The sequence below is a fragment of the Oncorhynchus keta genome, unplaced genomic scaffold (genome assembly GCF_023373465.1).
Source record: "Oncorhynchus keta strain PuntledgeMale-10-30-2019 unplaced genomic scaffold, Oket_V2 Un_contig_2549_pilon_pilon, whole genome shotgun sequence".
Lineage (NCBI taxonomy): Eukaryota > Metazoa > Chordata > Actinopteri > Salmoniformes > Salmonidae > Oncorhynchus > Oncorhynchus keta.
This window is the reverse complement of record NW_026284474.1, coordinates 27,501-52,500: the sequence shown is the minus strand read 5'-3', so window position 1 is coordinate 52,500 and position 25,000 is coordinate 27,501. Positions and strand designations below refer to the sequence as shown.

The window sequence follows — 25,000 nt, the reverse complement described above, 5'->3', positions numbered from 1 at the left end:
GTACCTCTATGTACTGGGGGTTAGGGTCACTTAGTACCGCTATGTACTGGGGGTTAGGGTCACTTAGTACCGCTATGTACTGGGGGTTAGGGTTAGTTAGTACTTCTATGTACTGTGGGTTAGGGTTAGTTAGTACCTCTATGTACTGGGGGTTAGGGTTAGTTAGTACCTCTATGTACTGGGGGTTAGGGTCACTTAGTACCGCTATGTACTGGGGGTTAGGGTTAGTTAGTACTTCTATGTACTGTGGGTTAGGGTCAGTTAGTACCTCTATGTACTGGGGGTTAGGGTTAGTTAGTACTTCTATGTACTGTGGGTTAGGGTTAGTTAGTACCTCTATGTACTGGGGGTTAGGGTTTGTTAGTACTGTTATGTGTGGGGTTAGGGTTAGTTAGTACCTCTATGTACTGGGGGTTAGGGTTAGTTAGTACTTCTATGTACTGTGGGTTAGGGTTAGTTAGTACCTCTATGTACTGGGGGTTAGGGTTTGTTAGTACTGTTATGTGTGGGGTTAGGGTTAGTTAGTACTGTTATGTACTGGGGGTTAGGGTTAGTTAGTACCTATATGTACTGGGGGTTAGGGTTAGTTAGTACCTCTGTGTGTATGGGGTCTGGGTTAGTTAGTACCTCTGTGTGTGTGGGTTTAGGGTTAGTTAGTTAGTTACCTCTGTGTGTGTGGGGTTAGGGTTAGTTAGTACCGCTGTGTGTGTGGGGTAAGGGTTATTTAGTTAGTACCTCTGTGTGTGGGTTTAGGGTTAGTTAGTTAGTACCTCTGTGTGTGTGGGTTTAGGGTTAGTTAGTTAGTACCTCTGTGTGTGTGGGATTACGGTTAGTTAGTACCTCTGTGTGTGTGGGGTAAGGGTTATTTAGTTAGTACCTCTGTGTGTGTGGGTTTAGGGTTAGTTTGTTAGTACCTCTGTGTGTGTGGGGGGTCTGGGTTAGTTAGTACCTCTGTGTATGGGGTTATGGTTAGGGGCGGCAGGGTAGCTTAGTGGTTAGAGCGTTGGACTAGTAACCGGAAGGTTGCGAGTTCAAACCCCCGAGCTGACAAGGTACAAATCTGTCGTTCTGCCCCTGAACAGGCAGTTAACCCACTGTTCCTAGACCAGTTAACCCACTGTTCCTAGACCAGTTAACCCACTGTTCCCAGGCCGTCATTGAAAATAAGAATGTGTTCTTAACTGGTTTTGCCAGTTAAAAAAAATAACATTTCAAAAAGGTAGTACCTCTGTGTGCATGAGGTCTGAGGTGAGGACATGGATGTGTTAGTACACCAATAGTATGTGGACACCTGCTATTCAAACATCTCATTCCTAAATCATAGGCATTAATATGGAGTTGTTCCCCCCTCTGCTGTTATAACAGCCTCCACTCTTCTGGGAAGGCTTTCCACTAGATGTTGGAACATTGCTGCTCTAACAGCCTCCACTCTTCTGGGAAGGCTTTCCACTAGATGTTGGAACATTGCTGCTCTAACAGCCTCCACTCTTCTGGGAAGGCTTTCCACTAGATGTTGGAACATTGCTGCTATAACAGCCTCCACTCTTCTGGGAAGGCTTTCCACTAGATGTTGGAACGTTGCTGCTATAACAGCCCTCTACTCTTCTGGGAAGGCTTTCTCTTCTGGGAAGGCTTTCCACTAGATGTTGGAACATTGCTGCTATAACAGCCTCCACTCTTCTGGGAAGGCTTTCCACTAGATGTTGGAACATTGCTGCTATAACAGCCTCCACTCTTCTGGGAAGGCTTTCCACTAGATGTTGGAACATTGCTGCTATAACAGCCTCCACTCTTCTGGGAAGGCTTTCCACTAGATGTTGGAACATTGCTGCTATAACAGCCTCCACTCTTCTGGGAAGATGCATTGCTGCTATAACAGCCTTCACTCTTCTGGGAAGGCTTTCCACTAGATGTTGGAACATTGCTGCTATAACAGCCTTCACTCTTCTGGGAAGGCTTTCCACTAGATGTTGGAACATTGCTGCTATAACAGCCTCCACTCTTCTGGGAAGGCTTTCCACTAGATGTTGGAACATTGCTGCTATAACAGCCTCCACTCTTCTGGGAAGGCTTTCCACTAGATGTTGGAACATTGCTGCTATAACAGCCTCCACTCTTCTGGGAAGGCTTTCCACTAGATGTTGGAACATTGCTGCTATAACAGCCTCCACTCTTCTGGGAAGGCTTTCCACTAGATGTTGGAACATTGCTGCTATAACAGCCTCCACTCTTCTGGGAAGGCTTTCCACTAGATGTTGGAACATTGCTGCTATAACAGCCTCCACTCTTCTGGGAAGGCTTTCCACTAGATGTTGGAACATTGCTGCTATAACAGCCTCCACTCTTCTGGGAAGGCTTTCCACTAGATGTTGGAACGTTGCTGCTATAACAGCCTCCACTCTTCTGGGAAGGCTTTCCACTAGATGTTGGAACATTGCTGCTATAACAGCCTCCACTCTTCTGGGAAGGCTTTCCACTAGATGTTGGAACATTGCTGCTATAACAGCCTCCACTCTTCTGGGAAGGCTTTCCACTAGATGTTGGAACATTGCTGCTATAACAGCCTCCACTCTTCTGGGAAGGCTTTCCACTAGATGTTGGAACATTGCTGCTATAACAGCCTTCACACTGGGAAGGCTTTCCACTGATGTTGGAACATTGCTGCTATAACAGCCTCACTCTACTGGGAAGACTGATGTTGGAACATTGCTGCTATAACAGCCTCCACTCTTCTGGGAAGGCTTTCCACTAGATGTTGGAACATTGCTGCTATAACAGCCTTCACTCTACTGGGAAGGCTTTCCACTAGATGTTGGAACATTGCTGCTATAACAGCCTCCACTCTACTGGGAAGGCTTTCCACTAGATGTTGGAACATTGCTGCTCTAACAGCCTCCACTCTTCTGGGAAGGCTTTCCACTAGATGTTGGAACATTGCTGCTATAACAGCCTCCACTCTTCTGGGAAGGCTTTCCACTAGATGTTGGAACATTGCTGCTATAACAGCCTCCACTCTTCAGGGAAGGCTTTCCACTAGATGTTGGAACATTGCTGCTATAACAGCCTCCACTCTTCTGGGAAGACTTTCCACTAGATGTTGGAACATTGCTGCTCTAACAGCCTCCACTCTTCTGGGAAGACTTTCCACTAGATGTTGGAACATTGCTGCTCTAACAGCCTCCACTCTTCTGGGAAGGCTTTCCACTAGATGTTGGAACATTGCTGCCATAACAGCCTCCAGTCTTCTGGGAAGGCTTTCCACTAGATGTTGGAACATTGCTGCTATAACAGCCTCCACTCCTCTGGGAAGGCTTTCCACGAGATGTTGGAACATTGCTGCAGGGACTTGCTTCCATTCAGCCACAACAGCATTAGTGAGGTCTGACACTGATGTTGGGTGATGAGGCCTGGTTCACAGTCGGCATTCCAATTCATCCCAAAGGTGTTCGATGTGGTTGAGGTCAGGGCTCTGCAGGCCAGTCAAGTTCTTCCACACCGATCTTGACAAACCATTTCTGTATGGACCTCGCTTTGTGCACAGGGACATTGTCATGTTGAAACAGGAAAGGGCCTTCCCCAAACTGTTGCCACAAAGATGGAAGCACAGAATGGTCTAGAATGTCATTGTATGCTGTGGGGTTAAGATTTCCCTTCCCTGGAACTAAGGGGCTCGAACCATGAAGAACAGCCCCAGATCATTATACCTCCTCCACCAAAATTTACAGTTGGAACTATGCATTCAGGCAGGTAGTGTTCTCCGAGCATCCGCCAAACCCAGATTCTTCCGTTGGACTGCCAGATAGTGAAGCGTGATTCATCACTCCAGAGAACGCATTTCCACTGCTCCAGAGTCCAATGGCAGTGAGCTTAACACCACTCCAGCTGACAGGTGGCATTGCACATGGTGATCATAGGTTTGTGTGCGGCTGCTCATCCATGGAAACCCATTTCTTGAAGCTCCTGACAAACAGTTCTTGTGGTGATGTTGCTTCCAGAGGCAGTTTGGAACCCGGTAGTGAGTGTTGCAACCGAGGCCAAACTATTTTTTACGCGCTACGCACTTGAAAGTCACTGGGCTCTTCAGTAAGGCCATACTACTGCCAATGTTTGTCTATGGAGATTGCATGGCTGTGGGCTCGATTTTGTTACACCTGTCAGCAACAGGTGTGGCTGAAATAGCCTAATCCACTAATGTGAAGGGCTGTCCACATACTGCTGTATATATAGTGTATAGTACCTCTATCTGCGTGGGGTCTGTGGCGGGGACAGGGATGTGTTGCCCCATACAGGACGGCTCTCTGGGGGTGAAGATCTGTCCGTTCCCCTCCAGAACCAGCTCCTCCTGCAGGTTGACCCACAGGACGTGGCTGTACTTCCTCTTCTCATCCGTCAGGTGGGTCAACACAGCACCCGTCGCCTACAGAACACACAACCCGTTCAGTTCAGCTTCACAGACAAAACGTACAGGATCAACTGGGGACGGACTTCAAAAGGTCACGTCTGCTAAAGAGAAAACGGATGAAAAGAGCATTTTGGACGTTTGACCAGATGTGATAGGCGCTACGGGCTTGGTGTTGATCGTACCTCTGATGTAGGCTGTGACATGCCGTAGACAGGCATCTTGGGGACTCTTCTGAAGTTAGCCACCTTCATCTCCTTCACTGTGCTGAGTATGTCTGGAGACAGGTACTCGTGAGCAACCTGCGCGCACACGCACACACACACACACACGTAAGTCAATAAGATAATGAGATAGATTTCCAGTGAATGTATTTATTACACAAGGCAAACAAACATGGACTGGGTGTGATGTTCTGCAGTGGGTCTGACTGGGTTCCATGTTCTGCAGTGGGTCTGACTGAGTGTGATGTTCTGCAGTGGGTCTGACTGAGTGTGATGTTCTGCAGGGGGTCTGACTGGGTGTGATGTTCTGCAGTGGGTCTGACTGAGTGTGATGTTCTGCAGTGGGTCTGACTGAGTGTGATGTTCTGCAGGGGGTCTGACTGAGTGTGATGTTCTGCAGTGGGTCTGACTGGGTTCCACGTTCTGCAGTGGGTCTGACTGGGTTCCATGTCCTGCAGTGGGTCTGACTGAGTGTGATGTTCTGCAGTGGGTCTGACTGGGTTCCACGTTCTGCAGTGGGTCTGACTGGGTTCCATGTTCTGCAGTGGGTCTGACTGAGTGTGATGTTCTGCAGTGGGTCTGACTGGGTTCCATGTTCTGCAGTGGGTCTGACTGGGTTCCACGTTCTGCAGTGGGTCTGACTGGGTTCCATGTTCTGCAGTGGGTCTGACTGAGTTCTATGTTCTGCAGTGGGTCTGACTGGGTTCCATGTTCTGCAGTGGGTCTGACTGGGTTCTATGTTCTGCAGTGGGTCTGACTGGGTTCTATGTTCTGCAGTGGGTCTGACTGAGTTCTATGTTCTGCAGTGGGTCTGACTGGGTTCCATGTTCTGCAGTGGGTCTGACTGGGTTCCATGTTCTGCAGTGGGTCTGACTGGGTTCTATGTTCTGCAGTGGGTCTGACTGGGTTCCATGTTCTGCAGTGGGTCTGATTGGGTTCTATGTTCTGCAGTGGGTCTGACTGAGTTCTATGTTCTGCAGTGGGTCTGACTGGGTTCCATGTTCTGCAGTGGGTCTGACTGGGTTCTATGTTCTGCAGTGGGTCTGACTGGGTTCTATGTTCTGCAGTGGGTCTGACTGAGTTCTATGTTCTGCAGTGGGTCTGACTGGGTTCCATGTTCTGCAGTGGGTCTGACTGGGTTCTATGTTCTGCAGTGGGTCTGACTGAGTGTGATGTCCTGCAGTGGGTCTGACTGAGTTCTATGTTCTGCAGTGGGTCTGACTGAGTGTGATGTCCTGCAGTGGGTCTGACTGAGGGTGATGTTCTGCAGTGGGTCTGACTGGGTTCCATGTTCTGCAGTGGGTCTGACTGAGTGTGATGTTCTGCAGTGGGTCTGACTGAGTGTGATGTTCTGCAGTGGGTCTGACTGGGTTCCATGTTCTGCAGTGGGTCTGACTGAGTGTGATGTCCTGCAGTGGGTCTGACTGAGTTCTATGTTCTGCAGTGGGTCTGACTGGGTTCCATGTTCTGCAGTGGGTCTGACTGGGTTCTATGTTCTGCAGTGGGTCTGACTGGGTTCTATGTTCTGCAGTGGGTCTGACTGAGTTCTATGTTCTGCAGTGGGTCTGACTGGGTTCCATGTTCTGCAGTGGGTCTGACTGGGTTCTATGTTCTGCAGTGGGTCTGACTGAGTGTGATGTCATTTGGCGGGAGGTTCTCACCAGAACGCGGGCTCCCTTGGTGACGAGATCAGGCGGAGCGGAGAGTTCTGATAGGTCCATACAGGCCAGCAGGCGGTACACCCAGGGGTGAGCACACAGCCACTGGCTGAAGTTGGACGCAAAGCCAAGAGAATACTGCAACACCACAAAACAGACATAAAGATTGAGATGTCTGTTTGCCATGGTAAAAACAGGAAATAAAGATTGAGATGTCTGTTTGCCATGGTAAAAACAGGACATAAAGATTGAGATGTCTGTTTGCCATGGTAAAAACAGTAAATAAAGATTGAGATGTCTGTTTGCGTTGGTAAAAACAGGAAATAAAGATTGAGATGTCTGGTTGCCATGGTAAAAACAGGACATAAAGATTGAGATGTCTGTTTGCCATGGTAAAAACAGGGCATAAAGATTGAGATGTATTTGTTTGCCAAGGTAAAAACAGGAAATAAAGATTGAGATGTCTGTTTGCCAAGGTAAAAACAGGAAATAAAGATTGAGATGTCTGTTTGCCAAGGTAAAAACAGGAAATAAAGATTGAGATGTCTGTTTGCGTTGGTAAAAACAGGACATAAAGATTGAGATGTCTGTTTGCCATGGTAAAAACAGGGCATAAAGATTGAGATGTCTGTTTGCCATGGTAAAAACAGGACATAAAGATTGAGATGTCTGTTTGCCATGGTAAAAACAGAAAAAAGATTGAGATGTCTGTTTGCCATGGTAAAAACAGGAAATAAAGATTGAGATGTCTGTTTGCCATGGTAAAAACAGGAAATAAAGATTGAGATGTCTGTTTGCCATGGTAAAAACAGGAAATAAAGATTGAGATGTTTGCTGATTTGTCTGTTTGCAATGGTAAAAACAGGAAATAAAGATTGAGATGTCTGTTTGCCATAGTAAAAACAGGACATAAAGATTGAGATGTCTGTTTGCCATGGTAAAAACAGGAAATAAAGATTGAGCTGTCTGTTTGCCATGGTAAAAACAGGAAATAAAGATTGAGATGTCTGTTTGCCAAGGTAAAAACAGGAAATAAAGATTGAGATGTCTGTTTGCCATGGTAAAAACAGGACATAAAGATTGAGATGTCAGTTTGCCATGGTAAAAACAGACAAAGATTGAGATGTCTGTTTGCCATGGTAAAAACAGTAAATAAAGATTGAGATGTCTGTTTGCCATGGTAAAAACAGGAAATAAAGATTGAGATGTCTGTTTGCCATGGTAAAAACAGGAAATAAAGATTGAGATGTCTGTTTGCGTTGGTAAAAACAGGAAATAAAGATTGAGATGTCTGTTTGCCATGGTAAAAACAGACAAAGATTGAGATGTCTGTTTGCCATGGTAAAAACAGGACATAAAGATTGAGATGTCTGTTTGCCATGGTAAAAACAGGAAATAAAGATTGAGATGTCTGTTTGCCATGGTAAAAACAGGAAATAAAGATTGAGATGTCTGTTTGCCATGGTAAAAACAGGAAATAAAGATTGAGATGTCTGTTTGCCATGGTAAAAACAGGAAATAAAGATTTGAGATGTCAGTTTGCCAAGGTAAAAACAGGAAATAAAGATTGAGATGTCTGTTTGCCATGGTAAAAACAGGACATAAAGATTGAGATGTCAGTTTGCCATGGTAAAAACAGAAAATAAAGATTGAGATGTCTGTTTGTCATGGTAAAAACAGGAAATGAAGATTGAGATGTCTGTTTGCCATGGTAAAAACAGGACATAAAGATTGAGATGTCTGTTTGCGTTGGTAAAAACAGGAAATAAAGATTGAGATGTCTGTTTGCCATGGTAAAAACAGGACATAAAGATTGAGATGTCTGTTTGCCATGGTAAAAACAGGAAATAAAGATTGAGATGTCTGTTTGCGTTGGTAAAAACAGGAAATAAAGATTGAGATGTCTGTTTGCCATGGTAAAAACAGGAAATAAAGATTGAGATGTCTGTTTGCCATGGTAAAAACAGGACATAAAGATTGAGATGTCTGTTTGCCATGGTAAAAACAGGAAATAAAGATTGAGATGTCTGTTTGCCATGGTAAAAACAGGAAATAAAGATTGAGATGTCTGTTTGCCATGGTAAAAACAGGAAATAAAGATTGAGATGTCTGTTTGCCATGGTAAAAACAGGAAATAAAGATTGAGATGTCTGTTTGCCATGGTAAAAACAGGACATAAAGATTGAGATGTCTGTTTGCCATGGTAAAAACAGGAAATAAAGATTGAGATGTCTGTTTGCCATGGTAAAAACAGGACATAAAGATTGAGATGTCAGTTTGCCATGGTAAAAACAGACAAAGATTGAGATGTCTGTTTGCCATGGTAAAAACAGGAAATAAAGATTGAGATGTCTGTTTGCCATGGTAAAAACAGGAAATAAAGATTGAGATGTCTGTTTGCCAAGGTAAAAACAGGAAATAAAGATTGAGATGTCTGTTTGCCATGGTAAAAACAGGAAATAAAGATTGAGATGTCTGTTTGCCATGGTAAAAACAGGACATAAAGATTGAGATGTCTGTTTGCCATGGTAAAAACAGTAAATAAAGATTGAGATGTCTGTTTGCCATGGTAAAAACAGGAAATAAAGATTGAGATGTCTGTTTGCCATGGTAAAAACAGGACATAAAGATTGAGATGTCTGTTTGCCATGGTAAAAACAGGAAATAAAGATTGAGATGTCTGTTTGCCATGGTAAAAACAGGAAATAAAGATTGAGATGTCTGTTTGCCATGGTAAAAACAGGAAATAAAGATTGAGATGTCTGTTTGCCATGGTAAAAACAGGACATAAAGATTGAGATGTCTTCGTATTGGAGATGTATTTGGTAAAAACAGGACATAAAGATTGAGATGTCTTCGTATTGGAGATGTATTTGGTAAAAACAGGACATAAAGATTGAGATGTCTTCGTATTGGAGATGTATTTGGTAAAAACAGTAAATAAAGATTGAGATGTCTGTTTGCCATGGTAAAAACAGGACATAAAGATTGAGATGTCTGTTTGCCATGGTAAAAACAGGAAATGAAGATTGAGATGTCTGTTTGCCATGGTAAAAACAGGACATAAAGATTGAGATGTCTGTTTGCGTTGGTAAAAACAGGAAATAAAGATTGAGATGTCTGTTTGCCATGGTAAAAACAGGACATAAAGATTGAGATGTCTGGTTGCCATGGTAAAAACAGGAAATAAAGATTGAGATGTCTGTTTGCGTTGGTAAAAACAGGAAATAAAGATTGAGATGTCTGTTTGCCATGGTAAAAACAGGACATAAAGATTGAGATGTCTGTTTGCCATGGTAAAAACAGGACATAAAGATTGAGATGTCTGTTTGCCATGGTAAAAACAGGAAATAAAGATTGAGCTGTCTGTTTGCCATGGTAAAAACAGGAAATAAAGATTGAGATGTCTGTTTGCCAAGGTAAAAACAGGAAATAAAGATTGAGATGTCTGTTTGCCAAGGTAAAAACAGGAAATAAAGATTGAGATGTCTGTTTGCGTTGGAAAAACAGGACATAAAGATTGAGATGTCAGTTTGCCATGGTAAAAACAGGGCATAAAGATTGAGATGTCTGTTTGCGTTGGTAAAAACAGGACATAAAGATTGAGATGTCAGTTTGCCATGGTAAAAACAGACAAAGATTGAGATGTCTGTTTGCCATGGTAAAAACAGTAAATAAAGATTGAGATGTCTGTTTGCCATGGTAAAAACAGGAAATAAAGATTGAGATGTCTGTTTGCCAAGGTAAAAACAGGAAATAAAGATTGAGATGTCTGTTTGCCAAGGTAAAAACAGGAAATAAAGATTGAGATGTCTGTTTGCCATGGTAAAAACAGGACATAAAGATTGAGATGTCTGTTTGCCATGGTAAAAACAGGAAATAAAGATTGAGATGTCTGTTTGCCATGGTAAAAACAGGACATAAAGATTGAGATGTATGTTTGCCATGGTAAAAACAGGACATAAAGATTGAGATGTCTGTTTTCCATGGTAAAAACAGGACATAAAGATTGAGATGTCAGTTTGCCATGGTAAAAACAGACAAAGATTGAGATGTCTGTTTGCCATGGTAAAAACAGTAAATAAGATTGAGATGTCTGTTTGCCATGGTAAAAACAGGAAATAAAGATTGAGATGTCTGTTTGCCATGGTAAAAACAGGACATAAAGATTGAGATGTCTGTTTGCCATGGTAAAAACAGGAAATAAAGATTGAGATGTCTGTTTGCCATGGTAAAAACAGACAAAGATTGAGATGTCTGTTTGCCATGGTAAAAACAGTAAATAAAGATTGAGATGTCTGTTTGCCATGGTAAAAACAGGACATAAAGATTGAGATGTCTTCGTATTGGAGATGTATTTGGTAAAAACAGGACATAAAGATTGAGATGTCTTCGTATTGGAGATGTATTTGGTAAAAACAGGACATAAAGATTGAGATGTCTTCGTATTGGAGATGTATTTGGTAAAAACAGTAAATAAAGATTGAGATGTCTGTTTGCCATGGTAAAAACAGGACATAAAGATTGAGATGTCTTCGTATTGGAGATGTATTTGGTAAAAACAGTAAATAAAGATTGAGATGTCTGTTTGCCATGGTAAAAACAGGACATAAAGATTGAGATGTCTTCGTATTGGAGATGTATTTGGTAAAAACAGGACATAAAGATTGAGATGTCTGTTTGCCATGGTAAAAACAGGAAATAAAGATTGAGATGTCTGTTTGCCAAGGTAAAAACAGGAAATAAAGATTGAGATGTCTGTTTGCCAAGGTAAAAACAGGAAATAAAGATTGAGATGTCTGTTTGCGTTGGTAAAAACAGGACATAAAGATTGAGATGTCAGTTTGCCATGGTAAAAACAGGACATAAAGATTGAGATGTCTGTTTGCCATGGTAAAAACAGGACATAAAGATTGAGCTGTCTGTTTGCCATGGTAAAAACAGGAAATAAAGATTGAGCTGTCTGTTTGCCATGGTAAAAACAGGAAATAAAGATTGAGATGTCTGTTTGCCATGGTAAAAACAGGACATAAAGATTGAGATGTCTGTTTGCCATGGTAAAAACAGGAAATAAAGATTGAGATGTCTGTTTGCCATGGTAAAAACAGGACATAAAGATTGAGATGTCTGTTTGCCATGGTAAAAACAGTAAATAAAGATTGAGATGTCTGTTTGCGTTGGTAAAAACAGGAAATAAAGATTGAGATGTCTGGTTGCCATGGTAAAAACAGGACATAAAGATTGAGATGTATTTGTTTGCCAAGGTAAAAACAGGAAATAAAGATTGAGATGTCTGTTTGCCATGGTAAAAACAGGACATAAAGATTGAGATGTCTGTTTGCCATGGTAAAAACAGGAAATAAAGATTGAGATGTCTGTTTGCCAAGGTAAAAACAGGAAATAAAGATTGAGATGTCTGGTTGCCATGGTAAAAACAGACAAAGATTGAGATGTCTGTTTGCCATGGTAAAAACAGGAAATAAAGATTGAGATGTCTGTTTGCGTTGGTAAAAACAGGAAATAAAGATTGAGATGTCTGTTTGCCATGGTAAAAACAGACAAAGATTGAGATGTCTGTTTTCCATGGTAAAAACAGGACATAAAGATTGAGATGTCTATTTGCCATGGTAAAAACAGGAAATAAAGATTGAGATGTCTGTTTGCCATGGTAAAAACAGGACATAAAGATTGAGATGTCTGTTTGCCATGGTAAAAACAGGACATAAAGATTGAGATGTCTGTTTTCCATGGTAAAAACAGAAAATAAAGATTGAGATGTCTGTTTGCCATGGTAAAAACAGGACATAAAGATTGAGATGTCTGTTTGCCATGGTAAAAACAGGAAATAAAGATTGAGATGTCTGTTTGCCATGGTAAAAACAGGACATAAAGATTGAGATGTCTGTTTGCCATGGTAAAAACAGGACATAAAGATTGAGATGTCTATTTGCCATGGTAAAAACAGGAAATAAAGATTGAGATGTCTGTTTGCCATGGTAAAAACAGGACATAAAGATTGAGATGTCTGTTTGCCATGGTAAAAACAGGACATAAAGATTGAGATGTATGTTTGCCATGGTAAAAACAGGACATAAAGATTGAGATGTCTGTTTTCCATGGTAAAAACAGGAAATAAAGAGTGAGATGTCTGTTTGTCATGGTAAAAACAGGAAATAAAGATTGAGATGTCAGTTTGCCAAGGTAAAAACAGGAAATAAAGATTGAGATGTCTGTTTGCCATGGTAAAAACAGGACATAAAGATTGAGATGTCAGTTTGCCATGGTAAAAACAGACAAAGATTGAGATGTCTGTTTGTCATGGTAAAAACAGGAAATGAAGATTGAGATGTCTGTTTGCCATGGTAAAAACAGGACATAAAGATTGAGATGTCTGTTTGCGTTGGTAAAAACAGGAAATAAAGATTGAGATGTCTGTTTGCCATGGTAAAAACAGGACATAAAGATTGAGATGTCTGGTTGCCATGGTAAAAACAGGAAATAAAGATTGAGATGTCTGTTTGCGTTGGTAAAAACAGGAAATAAAGATTGAGATGTCTGTTTGCCATGGTAAAAACAGGAAATAAAGATTGAGATGTCTGTTTGCGTTGGTAAAAACAGGAAATAAAGATTGAGATGTCTGTTTGCCATGGTAAAAACAGGAAATAAAGATTGAGATCAAATCAAATCAAATCAAATTTATTTATATAGCCCTTCGTACATCAGCTGATATCTCAAAGTGCTGTACAGAAACCCAGCCTAAAACCCCAAACAGCAAACAATGCAGGTGTAAAAGCACAGTGGCTAGGAAAAACTCCCTAGAAAGGCCAAAACCTAGGAAGAAACCTAGAGAGGAACCGGGCTATGTGGGGTGGCCAGTCCTCTTCTGGCTGTGCCGGGTAGAGATTATAACAGAACATGACCAAGATGTTCAAATGTTCATAAATGACCAGCATGGTCGAATAATAATAAGGCAGAACAGTTGAAACTGGAGCAGCAGCACAGTCAGGTGGACTGGGGACAGCAAGGAGCCTTCATGTCAGGTAGTCCTGGGGCACGGTCCTAGGGCTCAGGTCAGTTGAAACTGGAGCAGGAGCATGGCCAGGTGGACTGGGGACAGCAAGGAGTCCTCATGTCAGGTAGTCCTGGGACATGGTCCTAGGGCTCAGGTCCTCCGAGAGAGAGAAAGAAAGAGAGAAGGAGAGAATTAGAGAACGCACACTTAGATTCACACAGGACACCGAATAGGACAGGAGAAGTACTCCAGATATAACAAACTGACCCTAGCCCCCCGACACATAAACTACTGCAGCATAAATACTGGAGGCTGAGACAGGAGGGGTCAGGAGACACTGTGGCCCCATCCGAGGACACCCCGGACAGGGCCAAACAGGAAGGATATAACCCACCCACTTTGCCAAAGCACATCCCCCACACCACTAGAGGGATATCTTCAACCACCAACTTACCATCCTGAGACAAGGCCGAGTATAGCCCACAAAGATCTCCGCCACGGTACAACCCAAGGGGGGCAACCCAGACAGGCCGACCACAACAGTGAATCAACCCACCCAGGTGACGCACCCCCCAGGGACGGCACGAGAGAGCCCCAGCAAGCCAGTGACTCAGCCCCGTAACAGGGTTAGAGGCAGAGAATCCCAGTGGAAAGAGGGGAACCGGCCAGGCAGAGACAGCAAGGGCGGTTCGTTGCTCCAGAGCCTTTCCGTTCACCTTCCCACTCCTGGGCCAGACTACACTCAATCATATGACCCACTGAAGAGATGAGTCTTCAGTAAAGACTTAAAGGTTGAGACCGAGTTTGCGTCTCTGACATGGGTAGGCAGACCGTTCCATAAAAATGGAGCTCTATAGGAGAAAGCCCTGCCTCCAGCTGTTTGCTTAGAAATTCTAGGGACAATTAGGAGGCCTGCGTCTTGTGACCGTAGCGTACGTGTAGGTATGTACGGCAGGACCAAATCAGAGAGGTAGGTAGGAGCAAGCCCATGTAATGCTTTGTAGGTTAGCAGTAAAACCTTGAAATCAGCCCTTGCTTTGACAGGAAGCCAGTGTAGAGAGGCTAGCACTGGAGTAATATGATCAAATTTTTTGGTTCTAGTCAGGATTCTAGCAGCCGTATTTAGCACTAACTGAAGTTTATTTAGTGCTTTATCCGGGTAGCCGGAAAATAGAGCATTGCAGTAGTCTAACCTAGAAGTGACAAAAGCATGGATTAATTTTTCTGCATCATTTTTGGACAGAAAGTTTCTGATTTTTGCAATGTTACGTAGATGGAAAAAGCTGTCCTCGAAATGGTCTTGATATGTTCTTCAAAAGAGAGATCAGGGTCCAGAGTAACGCCGAGGTCCTTCACAGTTTTATTTGAGACGACTGTACAACCATTAAGATTAATTGTCAGATTCAACAGAAGATCTCTTTGTTTCTTGGGACCTAGAACAAGCATCTCTGTTTTGTCCGAGTTTAATAGTAGAAAGTTTGCAGCCATCCACTTCCTTATGTCTGAAACACATGCTTCTAGCGAGGGCAATTTTGGGGCTTCACCATGTTTCATTGAAATGTACAGCTGTGTGTCATCCGCATAGCAGTGAAAGTTTACATTATGTTTTCGAATAACATCCCCAAGAGGTAAAATATATAGTGAAAACAATAGTGGTCCTAAAACAGAACCTTGAGGAACACCGAAATGTACAGTTGATTTGTCAGAGGACAAACCATTCACAGAGACAAACTGATATCTTTCCGACAGATAAGACCTAAACCAGGCCAGAACATGTCCGTGTAGACCAATTTGGGTTTCCAATCTCTCCAAAAGAATGTGGTGATCGATGGTATCAAAAGCAGCACTAAGGTCTAGGAGCACGAGGACAGATGCAGAGCCTCGGTCCGATGCCATTAAAATGTCATTTACCACCTTCACAAGTGCCGTCTCAGTGCTATGATGGGGTCTAAAACCAGACTGAAGCATTTCGTATACATTGTTTGTCTTCAGGAAGGCAGTTAGTTGCTGCGCAACAGCCTTCTCTAAAATCTTTGAGAGGAATGGAAGATTCGATATAGGCCGATAGTTTTTGATATTTTCTGGGTCAAGGTTTGGCTTTTTCAAGAGAGGCTTTATTACTGCCACTTTTAGTGAGTTTGGTACACATCCAGTGGATAGAGAGCCGTTTATTATGTTCAACATAGGAGGGCCAAGCACAGGAAGCAGCTCTTTCAGTAGTTTAGTTGGGATAGGGTCCAGTATACAGCTTGAAGGTTTAGAGGCCATGATTATTTTCATCATTGTGTCAAGAGATATAGTACTAAAACACTTGAGCGTCTCTCTTGATCCTAGGTCCTGGCAGAGTTGTGCAGACTCAGGACAACTGAGGTTTGGAGGAATACGCAGGTTTAAAGAGGAGTCCGTAATTTGCTTTCTAATAATCATAATCTTTTCCTCAAAGAAGTTCATGAATTTATCACTGCTAAAGTGAAAGTCATCCTCTCTTGGGGAATGCTGCTTTTTAGTTAGCTTTGCCACAGTATCAAAAAGGAATTTCGGATTGTTCTTATTTTCCTCAATTAAGTTAGAAAAATAGGACGATCGAGCAGCAGTAAGGGCTCTTCGGTACTGCACGGTACCGTCCTTCCAAGCTAGTCGGAAGACTTCCAGTTTGGTGTGGCGCCATTTCCGTTCCAATTTTCTGGAAGCTTGCTTCAGAGCTCGGGTATTTTCTGTGTACCAGGGAGCTAGTTTCTTATGAGACATTTTTTAGTTTTTAGGGGTGCAACTGCATCTAGGGTATTGCGCAAGGTTAAATTGAGATCCTCAGTTAGGTGGTTAACGGATTTTTGTCCTCTGGCGTCCTTGGGTAGGCAGAGGGAGTCTGGAAGGGCATCAAGGAATCTTTGTGTTGTCTGTGAATTTATAGCACGACTTTTGATGTTCCTTGGTTGGGGTCTGAGCAGATTATTTGTTGCAATTGCAAACGTAATAAAATGGTGGTCCGATAGTCCAGGATTATGAGGAAAAACATTAAGATCCACAACATTTATTCCATGGGACAAAACTAGGTCCAGCGTATGACTGTGACAGTGAGTGGGTCCAGAGACATGTTGGACAAAACCCACTGAGTCGATGATGGCTCCAAAAGCCTTTTGGAGTGGGTCTGTGGACTTTTCCATGTGAATATTAAAGTCACCAAAGATTAGAATATTATCTGCAATGACTACAAGGTCTGATAGGAATTCAGGGAACTCAGTGAGAAACGCTGTATATGGCCCAGGAGGCCTGTAAACAGTAGCTATAAAAAGTGATTGAGTAGGCTGCATAGATTTCATGACTAGAAGCTCAAAAGACGAAAACGTCATTTTTTTTTTGTAAATTGAAATTTGCTATCGTAAATGTTAGCAACACCTCCGCCTTTGCGGGATGCACGGGGATATGGTCACTAGTGTAGCCAGGAGGTGAGGCCTCATTTAACACAGTAAATTCATCAGGCTTAAGCCATGTTTCAGTCAGGCCAATCACATCAAGATTATGATCAGTGATTAGTTCATTGACTATAATTGCCTTTGAAGTAAGGGATCTAACATTAAGTAGCCCTATTTTGAGATGTGAGGTATCATGATCTCTTTCAGTAATGACAGGAATGGAGGTGGTCTTTATCCTAGTGAGATTGCTAAGGCGAACACCGCCATGTTTAGTTTTGCCCAACCTAGGTCGAGGCACAGACACGGTCTCAATGGTGATAGCTGAGCTGACTACACTGACTATGCTAGTGGCAGACTCCACTATGCTGGCAGGCTGGCTAATAGCCTGCTGCCTGGCCTGCACCCTATTTCATTGTGGAGCTAGAGGAGTTAGAGCCCTGTCTATGTTGGCAGATAAGATGAGAGCACCCCTCCAGCTAGGATGGAGTCCGTCACTCCTCAGCAGGTCAGGCTTGGTCCTGTTTGTGGGTGAGTCCCAGAAAGAGGGCCAATTATCTACAAATTCTATCTTTTGGGAGGGGCAGAAAACAGTTTTCAACCAGCGATTGAGTTGTGAGACTCTGCTGTAGAGCTCATCACTCCCCTAACTGGGAGGGGGCCAGAGACAATTACTCGATGCCGACACATCTTTCTAGCTGATATGCACGCAGAAGCTATGTTGCGCTTGGTGATCTCTGACTGTTTCATCCTAACATCGTTGGTGCCGACGTGGATAACAATATCTCTATACTCTCTACACTCGCCAGTTTTAGCTTTAGCCAGCACCATCTTCAGATTAGCCTTAACGTCGGTAGCCCTGCCCCGGGTAAACAGTGTATGATCGCTGGATGATTCGCTTTAAGTCTAATACTGCGGGTAATGGAGTCGCCAATGACTAGAGTTTTCAATTTGTCAGAGCTAATGGTGGGAAGCTTCGGCGTCTCAGACCCCGTAACGGGAGGAGTAGAGACCAGAGAAGACTCGGCCTCTGACACCGACCCGCTGCTTAATGGGGAAAACCGGTTGAAAGTTTCTGTCTGCTGAATGAGCGACACCGGTTGAGCTTTCCTACAGCATTTCCTTCCAGAAACCGTGAGAAAGTTGTCCGGCTGCGAGGACTGTGCCAGGGGATTTATACTACTATCTGTACTTACTGGTGGCACAGACGCTGTTTCATCCTTTCCTACACTGAAATTACCCTTGCCTAACGATTGCGTCTGAAGCTGGGCTTGCAGTACAGCTATCCTCGCCGTAAGGCGAACACAGCGGCTGCAATTAGAAGGCATCATGTTAATGTTACTACTTAGCTTCGGCTGTTGGAGGTCCTGACGAATCGTGTCCAGATAAAGCGTCCGGAGTGAAAAAGTTGAGGAAAAAATAAATAAATATATGAACGGTAATTAAAAAGTGAAACCCGTAAAGTTGTCAGGTAGCAAAATAGGTTGGCAACAAAACGCACAGCAATTCGAAAACAAGCCTGCAAGTTGTGACCGGAAAAAAGATGTCTTCGTATTGGAGATGTATTTGGTAAAAACAGGACATAAAGATTGAGATGTCTTCGTATTGGAGATGTATTTGGTAAAAACAGACATAAAGATTGAGATGTCTTCGTATTGGAGATGTATTTGGTAAAAACAGACATAAAGATTGAGATGTCTTCGTATTGGAGATGTATTTGGTAAAAACAGGACATAAAGATTGAGATGTCTTCGTATTGGAGATGTATTTGGTAAAAACAGGAAATAAAGATTGAGATGTCTGTTTGCCATGGTAAAAACAGGAAATAAAGATTGAGATGTCTGTTTGCCATGGTAAAAACAGGAAATAAAGATTGAGATGTCTGTTTGCCATGGTAAAAACAGGAAATAAAGATTGAGATGTCTTCGTATTGGAGATGTATTTGGTAAAAACAGGACATAAAGATTGAGATGTCTGTTTGCCATGGTAAAAACAGACATAAAGATTGAGATGTCAGTTTGCCATGGTAAAAACAGACATAAAGATTGAGATGTCAGTTTGCCATGGTAAAAACAGGACATAAAGATTGAGATGTCTTTTGCCATGGTAAAAACAGGAAATAAAGATTGAGAGTCTTTTGCCATGGAGATGTATTTGGTAAAAACAGGACATAAAGATTGAGATGTCTTCGTATTGGAGATGTATTTGGTAAAAACAGACATAAAGATTGAGATGTCTTCGTATTGGAGATGTATTTGGTAAAAACAGGACATAAAGATTGAGATGTCTGTTTGCCATGGTAAAAACAGGACATAAAGATTGAGATGTCTGTTTGCCATGGTAAAAACAGACATAAAGATTGAGATGTCTGTTTGCCATGGTAAAAACAGGACATAAAGATTGAGATGTCTTCGTATTGGAGATGTATTTGGTAAAAACAGGACATAAAGATTGAGATGTCTGTTTGCCATGGTAAAAACAGACATAAAGATTGAGATGTCAGTTTGCCATGGTAAAAACAGGACATAAAGATTGAGATGTCTTCGTATTGGAGATGTATTTGGTAAAAACAGGACATAAAGATTGAGATGTCTTCGTATTGGAGATGTATTTGGTAAAAACAGACATAAAGATTGAGATGTCTTCGTATTGGAGATGTATTTGGTAAAAACAGGACATAAAGATTGAGATGTATTTGGTAAAAACAGACATAAAGATTGAGATGTCTTCGTATTGGAGATGTATTTGGTAAAAACAGGACATAAAGATTGAGATGTCTTCGTATTGGAGATGTATTTGGTAAAAACAGGACACTTGTCATCTCAAAGCACAAACAATGACAGACAGAAAACCAGCAGAGTCAATGCTAAATAACATTGGCCTGTATGTATGTGTGAAAGATAATACTCGCTTGTCAAAAGTAGTGCACTATAAAGGGAATAGGGAACCATTTGGGACAACGCCATACCTGTTCATGAAGGTACGCGTTGAACACAATCAGGTAGAAATAACGTTCCAGGCTTGGATGGCTCTGTGGAAAGTAGTCTTTGGTCTCAGACATCAAGGAGACAGTAGTCTTTGGTCGGCTCAAGGAGTCAGACAGTAGTCTTTGGTCATGCTTCCCTAGAAGAGACAGACATCAAGGAGTCAGACAGAAAGCTTCCCTAGGAGACAGACATCAAGGAGTCAGACAGTAGTCTTTGGTCGTGCTTCCCTAGGAGACAGACATCAAGGAGTCAGACAGTAGTCTTTGGTCGTGCTTCCCTAGAAGAGACAGACATCAAGGAGTCAGACAGTAGTCTTTGGTCGTGCTTCCCTAGGAGACAGACATCAAGGAGTCAGACAGTAGTCTTTGGTCGTGCTTCCCTAGGAGACAGACATCAAGGAGTCAGACAGTAGTCTTTGGTCGTGCTTCCCTAGGAGACAGACATCAAGGAGTCAGACAGTAGTCTTTGGTCGTGCTTCCCTAGGAGACAGACATCAAGGAGTCAGACAGTAGTCTTATAGCTCCCTAGAATCATAACATACTAGCTAAGCACAGCAGCATCATATTCCTGTATCAGAATCATCATAGAGTACTGATATTGTTTTGCTCAATCTGAAACATAAACCCACCTGAATTTGATAATCATCTCCGATGGCTTCAAGCTTCTTCTTATTTTCATACATCGCTTCTTTTATGTTGTGCATTTCTGAACACAGAGCGATCGCTTGGTCAACCTGAAGAAGCAAAGGGACAGTCGATGATTTAGACGCTGGGGAAACTATCACAATGTATCTAACGAGTTAACACATTTCAGCATCACTCACCTCTTCCATGACCTGTTGGCCTTCAGGTAGTCTGTTGATGAGGCTCTGAATGACTTGGAACAGGGGCTTGGCTTCTGCCTCTTCCGCTCTGGAAAAAAAAAAAAAAAAAAAACGGACAGGCGGCCATCTTTAAAACGCTTCATTACAGTTCAACTACATCACCAGTGGTTTATTATGACACTGATCAACCCATCATTTGATTGAAACATAGGCCTGCCCAGTGGGCAAATCTGGTTATACTGATGTAATAATGATGTTAACTCAAGCAGAAAAACAGTTTGCAAACAGAAAACATCATTAACACGTCACGAGGCAAATGTTGCCCTCTGGGTATAATCTGGATCAATATCATAGTGATTGTTCTTAATTGTCTGGTAAAATAAAGGTAAACAATGTCTTATATGCAATGACAGCCCGGTAATACACTACATACACAAAAGTATGTGGGACACCCCTTCAAATGAGTGGATTCGGCTAGTTCAGCCACACCCATTGCTGACAGGTGTACAGTCATGGCCAAAAGTTTTAAGAATGACACAAATATTAATTTTCACAAAGTCTGCTCCCTCAGTTTGTATAATGGTAATTTGCATATACTCCAGAATGTTATGAAGAGTGATCAGATGAATTGCAAAGTCCCTCTTTGCCATGCAAATGAACTGAATCCCCAAAAAACATTTCCATTGCATTTCAGCCCTGCCACAAAATGACCAGCTGACATCGTGTCAGTGATTCTCTCGATAACACAGGTGTGAGTGTTGACGAGGACAAGGCTGGAGATCACTCTGTCATGCTGATTGAGTTCGAATAACAGACTGGAAGCTTCAAAATGAGGGTGGTGCTTGGAATCATTGTTCTTCCTCTGTCAACCATGGTTACCTGCAAGGAAACACGTGCCGTTATCATTGCTTTGCACAAAAAGGGCTTCACAGGCAAGGATACTGCTGGCAGTAAGATTGCACCTAAATCAACCATTTATTGGATCATCAAGAATTCAATTGTTGTGAAGAAGGCTTCAGGGCGCCCAAGAAAGTCCAGCAAGTGCCAGGACCATCTGCTAAAGTTGATTCAGCTGCGGGATCGGGGCACCACCAGTACAGAGCGTGCTCAGGAATGGCAGCAGGCAGGTGTGAGTGCATCTGCACGCACATTGAGGCGAAGACTTTTGGAAGATGGCCTGGTGCCAAGAAGGGCAGCAAAGAAGCCACTTTTCTCCAGGAAAAACATCAGGGACAGCCTGATATTCATAAAAGGTACAGGGATTGGACTGCTGAGGACTGGGGTAGTCATTATCTCTGATGAATCCCCTTTCCGATTGTTTGGGGCGTCCGGAAAAAAGCTTGTCCGGAGAAGAGAAGGTGAGCGCTACCATCAGTCCTGTGTCATGCCAACAGTAAAGCAACCTGAGACCATTCATGTGTGGGGTTGCTTCTCAGCCAAGGGAGTGGGCTCACTCACAATTTTGCCTAAGAACACAGCCATGAATAAAGAATGGTACCAGCACATCTTCAGAGAGCAAATACTCCCAACCCTCCAGGAACAGTTTGGCGAAGAAAAATGCCTTTTCCAGCATGATGGAGCACCTTGCCATAAGGCAAAAGTGATAACTAAGTGGCTCGGGGAACAAAACATCAATATTTTGGGTCTATGGCCAGGAAACTCCCCAAACCTTGATCCCATTGGGAACTTGTGGTCAATCCTCAAGAGGTGGGTGGACAAACAAAAATCCACAAATTCTGACAAACTCCAAGCATTGATATGCAAGAATGGGCTGCCATCAGTCAGGATGTGGCCCAGAAGTTAATTGACAGCATGCCAGGGCGGATTGCAGAGGTCTTGAAAAACAAGGGTCAACACTGCAAATACTGACTCTTTGCATCAACTTCATGTAATTGTCAATAAAAGCCTTTGACACTTATGAAATGCTTGTAATTATACTTCAGTATTCCATAGTAGCATCTGACAAAAAAATATCTAAAGACACTGAAGCAGCAAACTTTGTGGAAATTCTCAAAACTTTTGGCCAAGACAGCCATGTAATCTCTATATACAAACATGGGCACTAGAATGACCCGAACTGAAGAGCTCAGTGACTTTCAATGTTGCCCCGTCGTAGGATGCCACCTTTCCAACAAGTCAGTTTGTCAAATTTCTTCCCTGCTAGAGCTGCCCCGGTCAACTGTAAGTGCTGTTATTGTGAAGTGGAAACGTCTAGGAGCAACAACGGCTCAGCCGCAAACTGGTAGGCCACACAAGCTCAGAGAACAGGACCAGCTGGAGTGGTGTAAAGCTCGCCGCCATTACACTTTGGAGCAGGGGAAACGCGTTCTCTGGAGTGATGAATCACGCTTCATCAGCTGGCAGTCCAACGGAGATATCTGTGTTTGGCGGATGCCAGGAGAACACTACCTGCCCGAATGCATAGTGCCAACTGTAAAGTTTGGAGGAGGAGGAATAATGGTCTAGGGCTGTTTTTCATGGTTTCGGGCCCCTTCGTTCCAGTGAAGGGAAATCTTAATGCTACAGCATACAATGACATTCTAGACGATTCTGTGCACAAAGCGAGGTCCATGTAGAAATTGTTTGTTGAGATCAGTGTGGAAGAACTTGACTGGCCTGCACAGAGCCCTGACCTTAACTCCATCGAACACCTTTGGGATGAATTGGAACGCCGACTGCGAGCCAGACCTAGTCACCCAACATCAGTGTCAGACCTCACTAATGTGCTTGTGGCTGAATGGAAGCAAGTCCCTGCAGCAACATTCCAACATCTAGTGGAAAGCCTTCCCAGAAGAGTGGAGGCTGTTATAGCAGCAACATTCCAACATCTAGTGGAAAGCCTTCCCAGAAGAGTGGAGGCTCTTATAGCAGCAATGTTCCAACATCTAGTGGAAAGCCTTCCCAGAAGAGTGGAGGCTGTTATAGCAGCAATGTTCCAACATCTAGTGGAAAGCCTTCCCAGAAGAGTGGAGGCTGTTATAGCAGCAATGTTCCAACATCTAGGGAAAGCCTTCCCAGAAGAGTGGAGGCTGTTATAGCAGCAATGTTCCAACATCTAGTGAAGAAAGCCTTTCCCAGAAGAGTGGAGGCTGTTATAGCAGCAATGTTCCAACATCTAGTGGAAAGCCTTCCCAGAAGAGTGGAGGCTGTTATAGCAGCAATGTTCCAACATCTAGTGGAAAGCCTTCCCAGAAGAGTGGAGGCTGTTATAGCAGCAATGTTCCAACATCTAGTGGAAAGCCTTCCCAGAAGAGTGGAGGCTGTTATAGCAGCAATGTTCCAACATCTAGTGGAAAGCCTTCCCAGAAGAGTGGAGGCTGTTATAGCAGCAATGTTCCAACATCTAGTGGAAAGCCTTCCCAGAAGAGTGGGGGAGGCTGTTATAGCAGCAATGTTCCAACATCTAGTGGAAAGCCTTCCCAGAAGAGTGGAGGAGGCTGTTATAGCAGCAATGTTCCAACATCTAGTGGAAAGCAATCCCAGAACATCTAGTGGAAAGCCTTCCCAGAAGAGTGGAGGCTGTTATAGCAGCAATGTTCCAACATCTAGTGGAAAGCCTTCCCAGAAGAGTGGAGGCTGTTATAGCAGCAATGTTCCAACATCTAGTGGAAAGCCTTCCCAGAAGAGTGGAGGCTGTTATAGCAGCAATGTTCCAACATCTAGTGGAAAGCCTTCCCAGAAGAGTGGAGGCTGTTATAGCAGCAAATGTTCCAACATCTAGTGGAAAGCCTTCCCAGAAGAGTGGAGGCTGTTATAGCAGCAATGTTCCAACATCTAGTTCCCAGGAAAGCCTTCCCAGAAGAGTGGAGGCTGTTATAGCAGCAATGTTCAATGTTCCAACATCTAGTGGAAAGCCTTCCCAGAAGAGTGGAGGCTGTTATAGCAGCAATGTTCCAACATCTAGTGGAAAGCCTTCCCAGAAGAGTGGAGGCTGTTATAGCAGCAATGTTCCAACATCTAGTGGAAAGCCTTCCCAGAAGAGTGGAGGCTGTTATAGCAGCAATGTTCCAACATCTAGTGGAAAGCCTTCCCAGAAGAGTGGAGGCTGTTATAGCAGCAATGTTCCAACATCTAGTGGAAAGCCTTCCCAGAAGAGTGGAGGCTGTTATAGCAGCAATGTTCCAACATCTAGTGGAAAGCCTTCCCAGAAGAGTGGAGGCTGTTATAGCAGCAATGTTCCAACATCTAGTGGAAAGCCTTCCCAGAGTAGTGGAGGCTGTTATAGCAGCAATGTTCCAACATCTAGTGGAAAGCCTTCCCAGAAGAGTGGAGGCTGTTATAGCAGCAATGTTCCAACATCTAGTGGAAAGCCTTCCCAGAAGAGTGGAGGCTGTTATAGCAGCAATGTTCCAACATCTAGTGGAAAGCCTTCCCAGAAGAGTGGAGGCTGTTATAGCAGCAATGTTCCAACATCTAGTGGAAAGCCTTCCCAGAAGAGTGGAGGCTGTTATAGCAGCAATGTTCCAACATCTAGTGGAAAGCCTTCC

General features: G+C 43.1%; 1 protein-coding gene and 1 long non-coding RNA gene across 3 annotated transcripts in view; one reads left to right on the top strand and one right to left on the bottom strand.

The window, feature by feature from the left end:
• Window positions 1–25,000, bottom strand: part of pald1a (phosphatase domain containing paladin 1a) — a gene marked incomplete at its 5' end in the record, with an annotated part of 152,399 nt that overhangs the window by 100,319 nt on the left and 27,080 nt on the right. The window contains 7 exons of the mRNA XM_052506094.1: window positions 4,238–4,417; window positions 4,585–4,701; window positions 6,285–6,419; window positions 19,672–19,748; window positions 20,148–20,169; window positions 20,319–20,423; window positions 20,514–20,601. Coding sequence (XP_052362054.1) covers window positions 4,238–4,417; window positions 4,585–4,701; window positions 6,285–6,419; window positions 19,672–19,748; window positions 20,148–20,169; window positions 20,319–20,423; window positions 20,514–20,601 — 724 coding nt within the window. The remainder of the gene's footprint in view (window positions 1–4,237; window positions 4,418–4,584; window positions 4,702–6,284; window positions 6,420–19,671; window positions 19,749–20,147; window positions 20,170–20,318; window positions 20,424–20,513; window positions 20,602–25,000) is intronic.
• Window positions 9,083–19,653, top strand: LOC127922376 (uncharacterized). Of its 2 annotated transcripts, none has more exons than XR_008111113.1 (3): window positions 9,083–9,217; window positions 10,653–10,753; window positions 18,871–19,653. It is a non-coding gene; the product is annotated as an uncharacterized LOC127922376 (long non-coding RNA). The 2 variants fall into 2 exon arrangements; XR_008111112.1 differs by having other exon boundaries at window positions 10,602–10,753.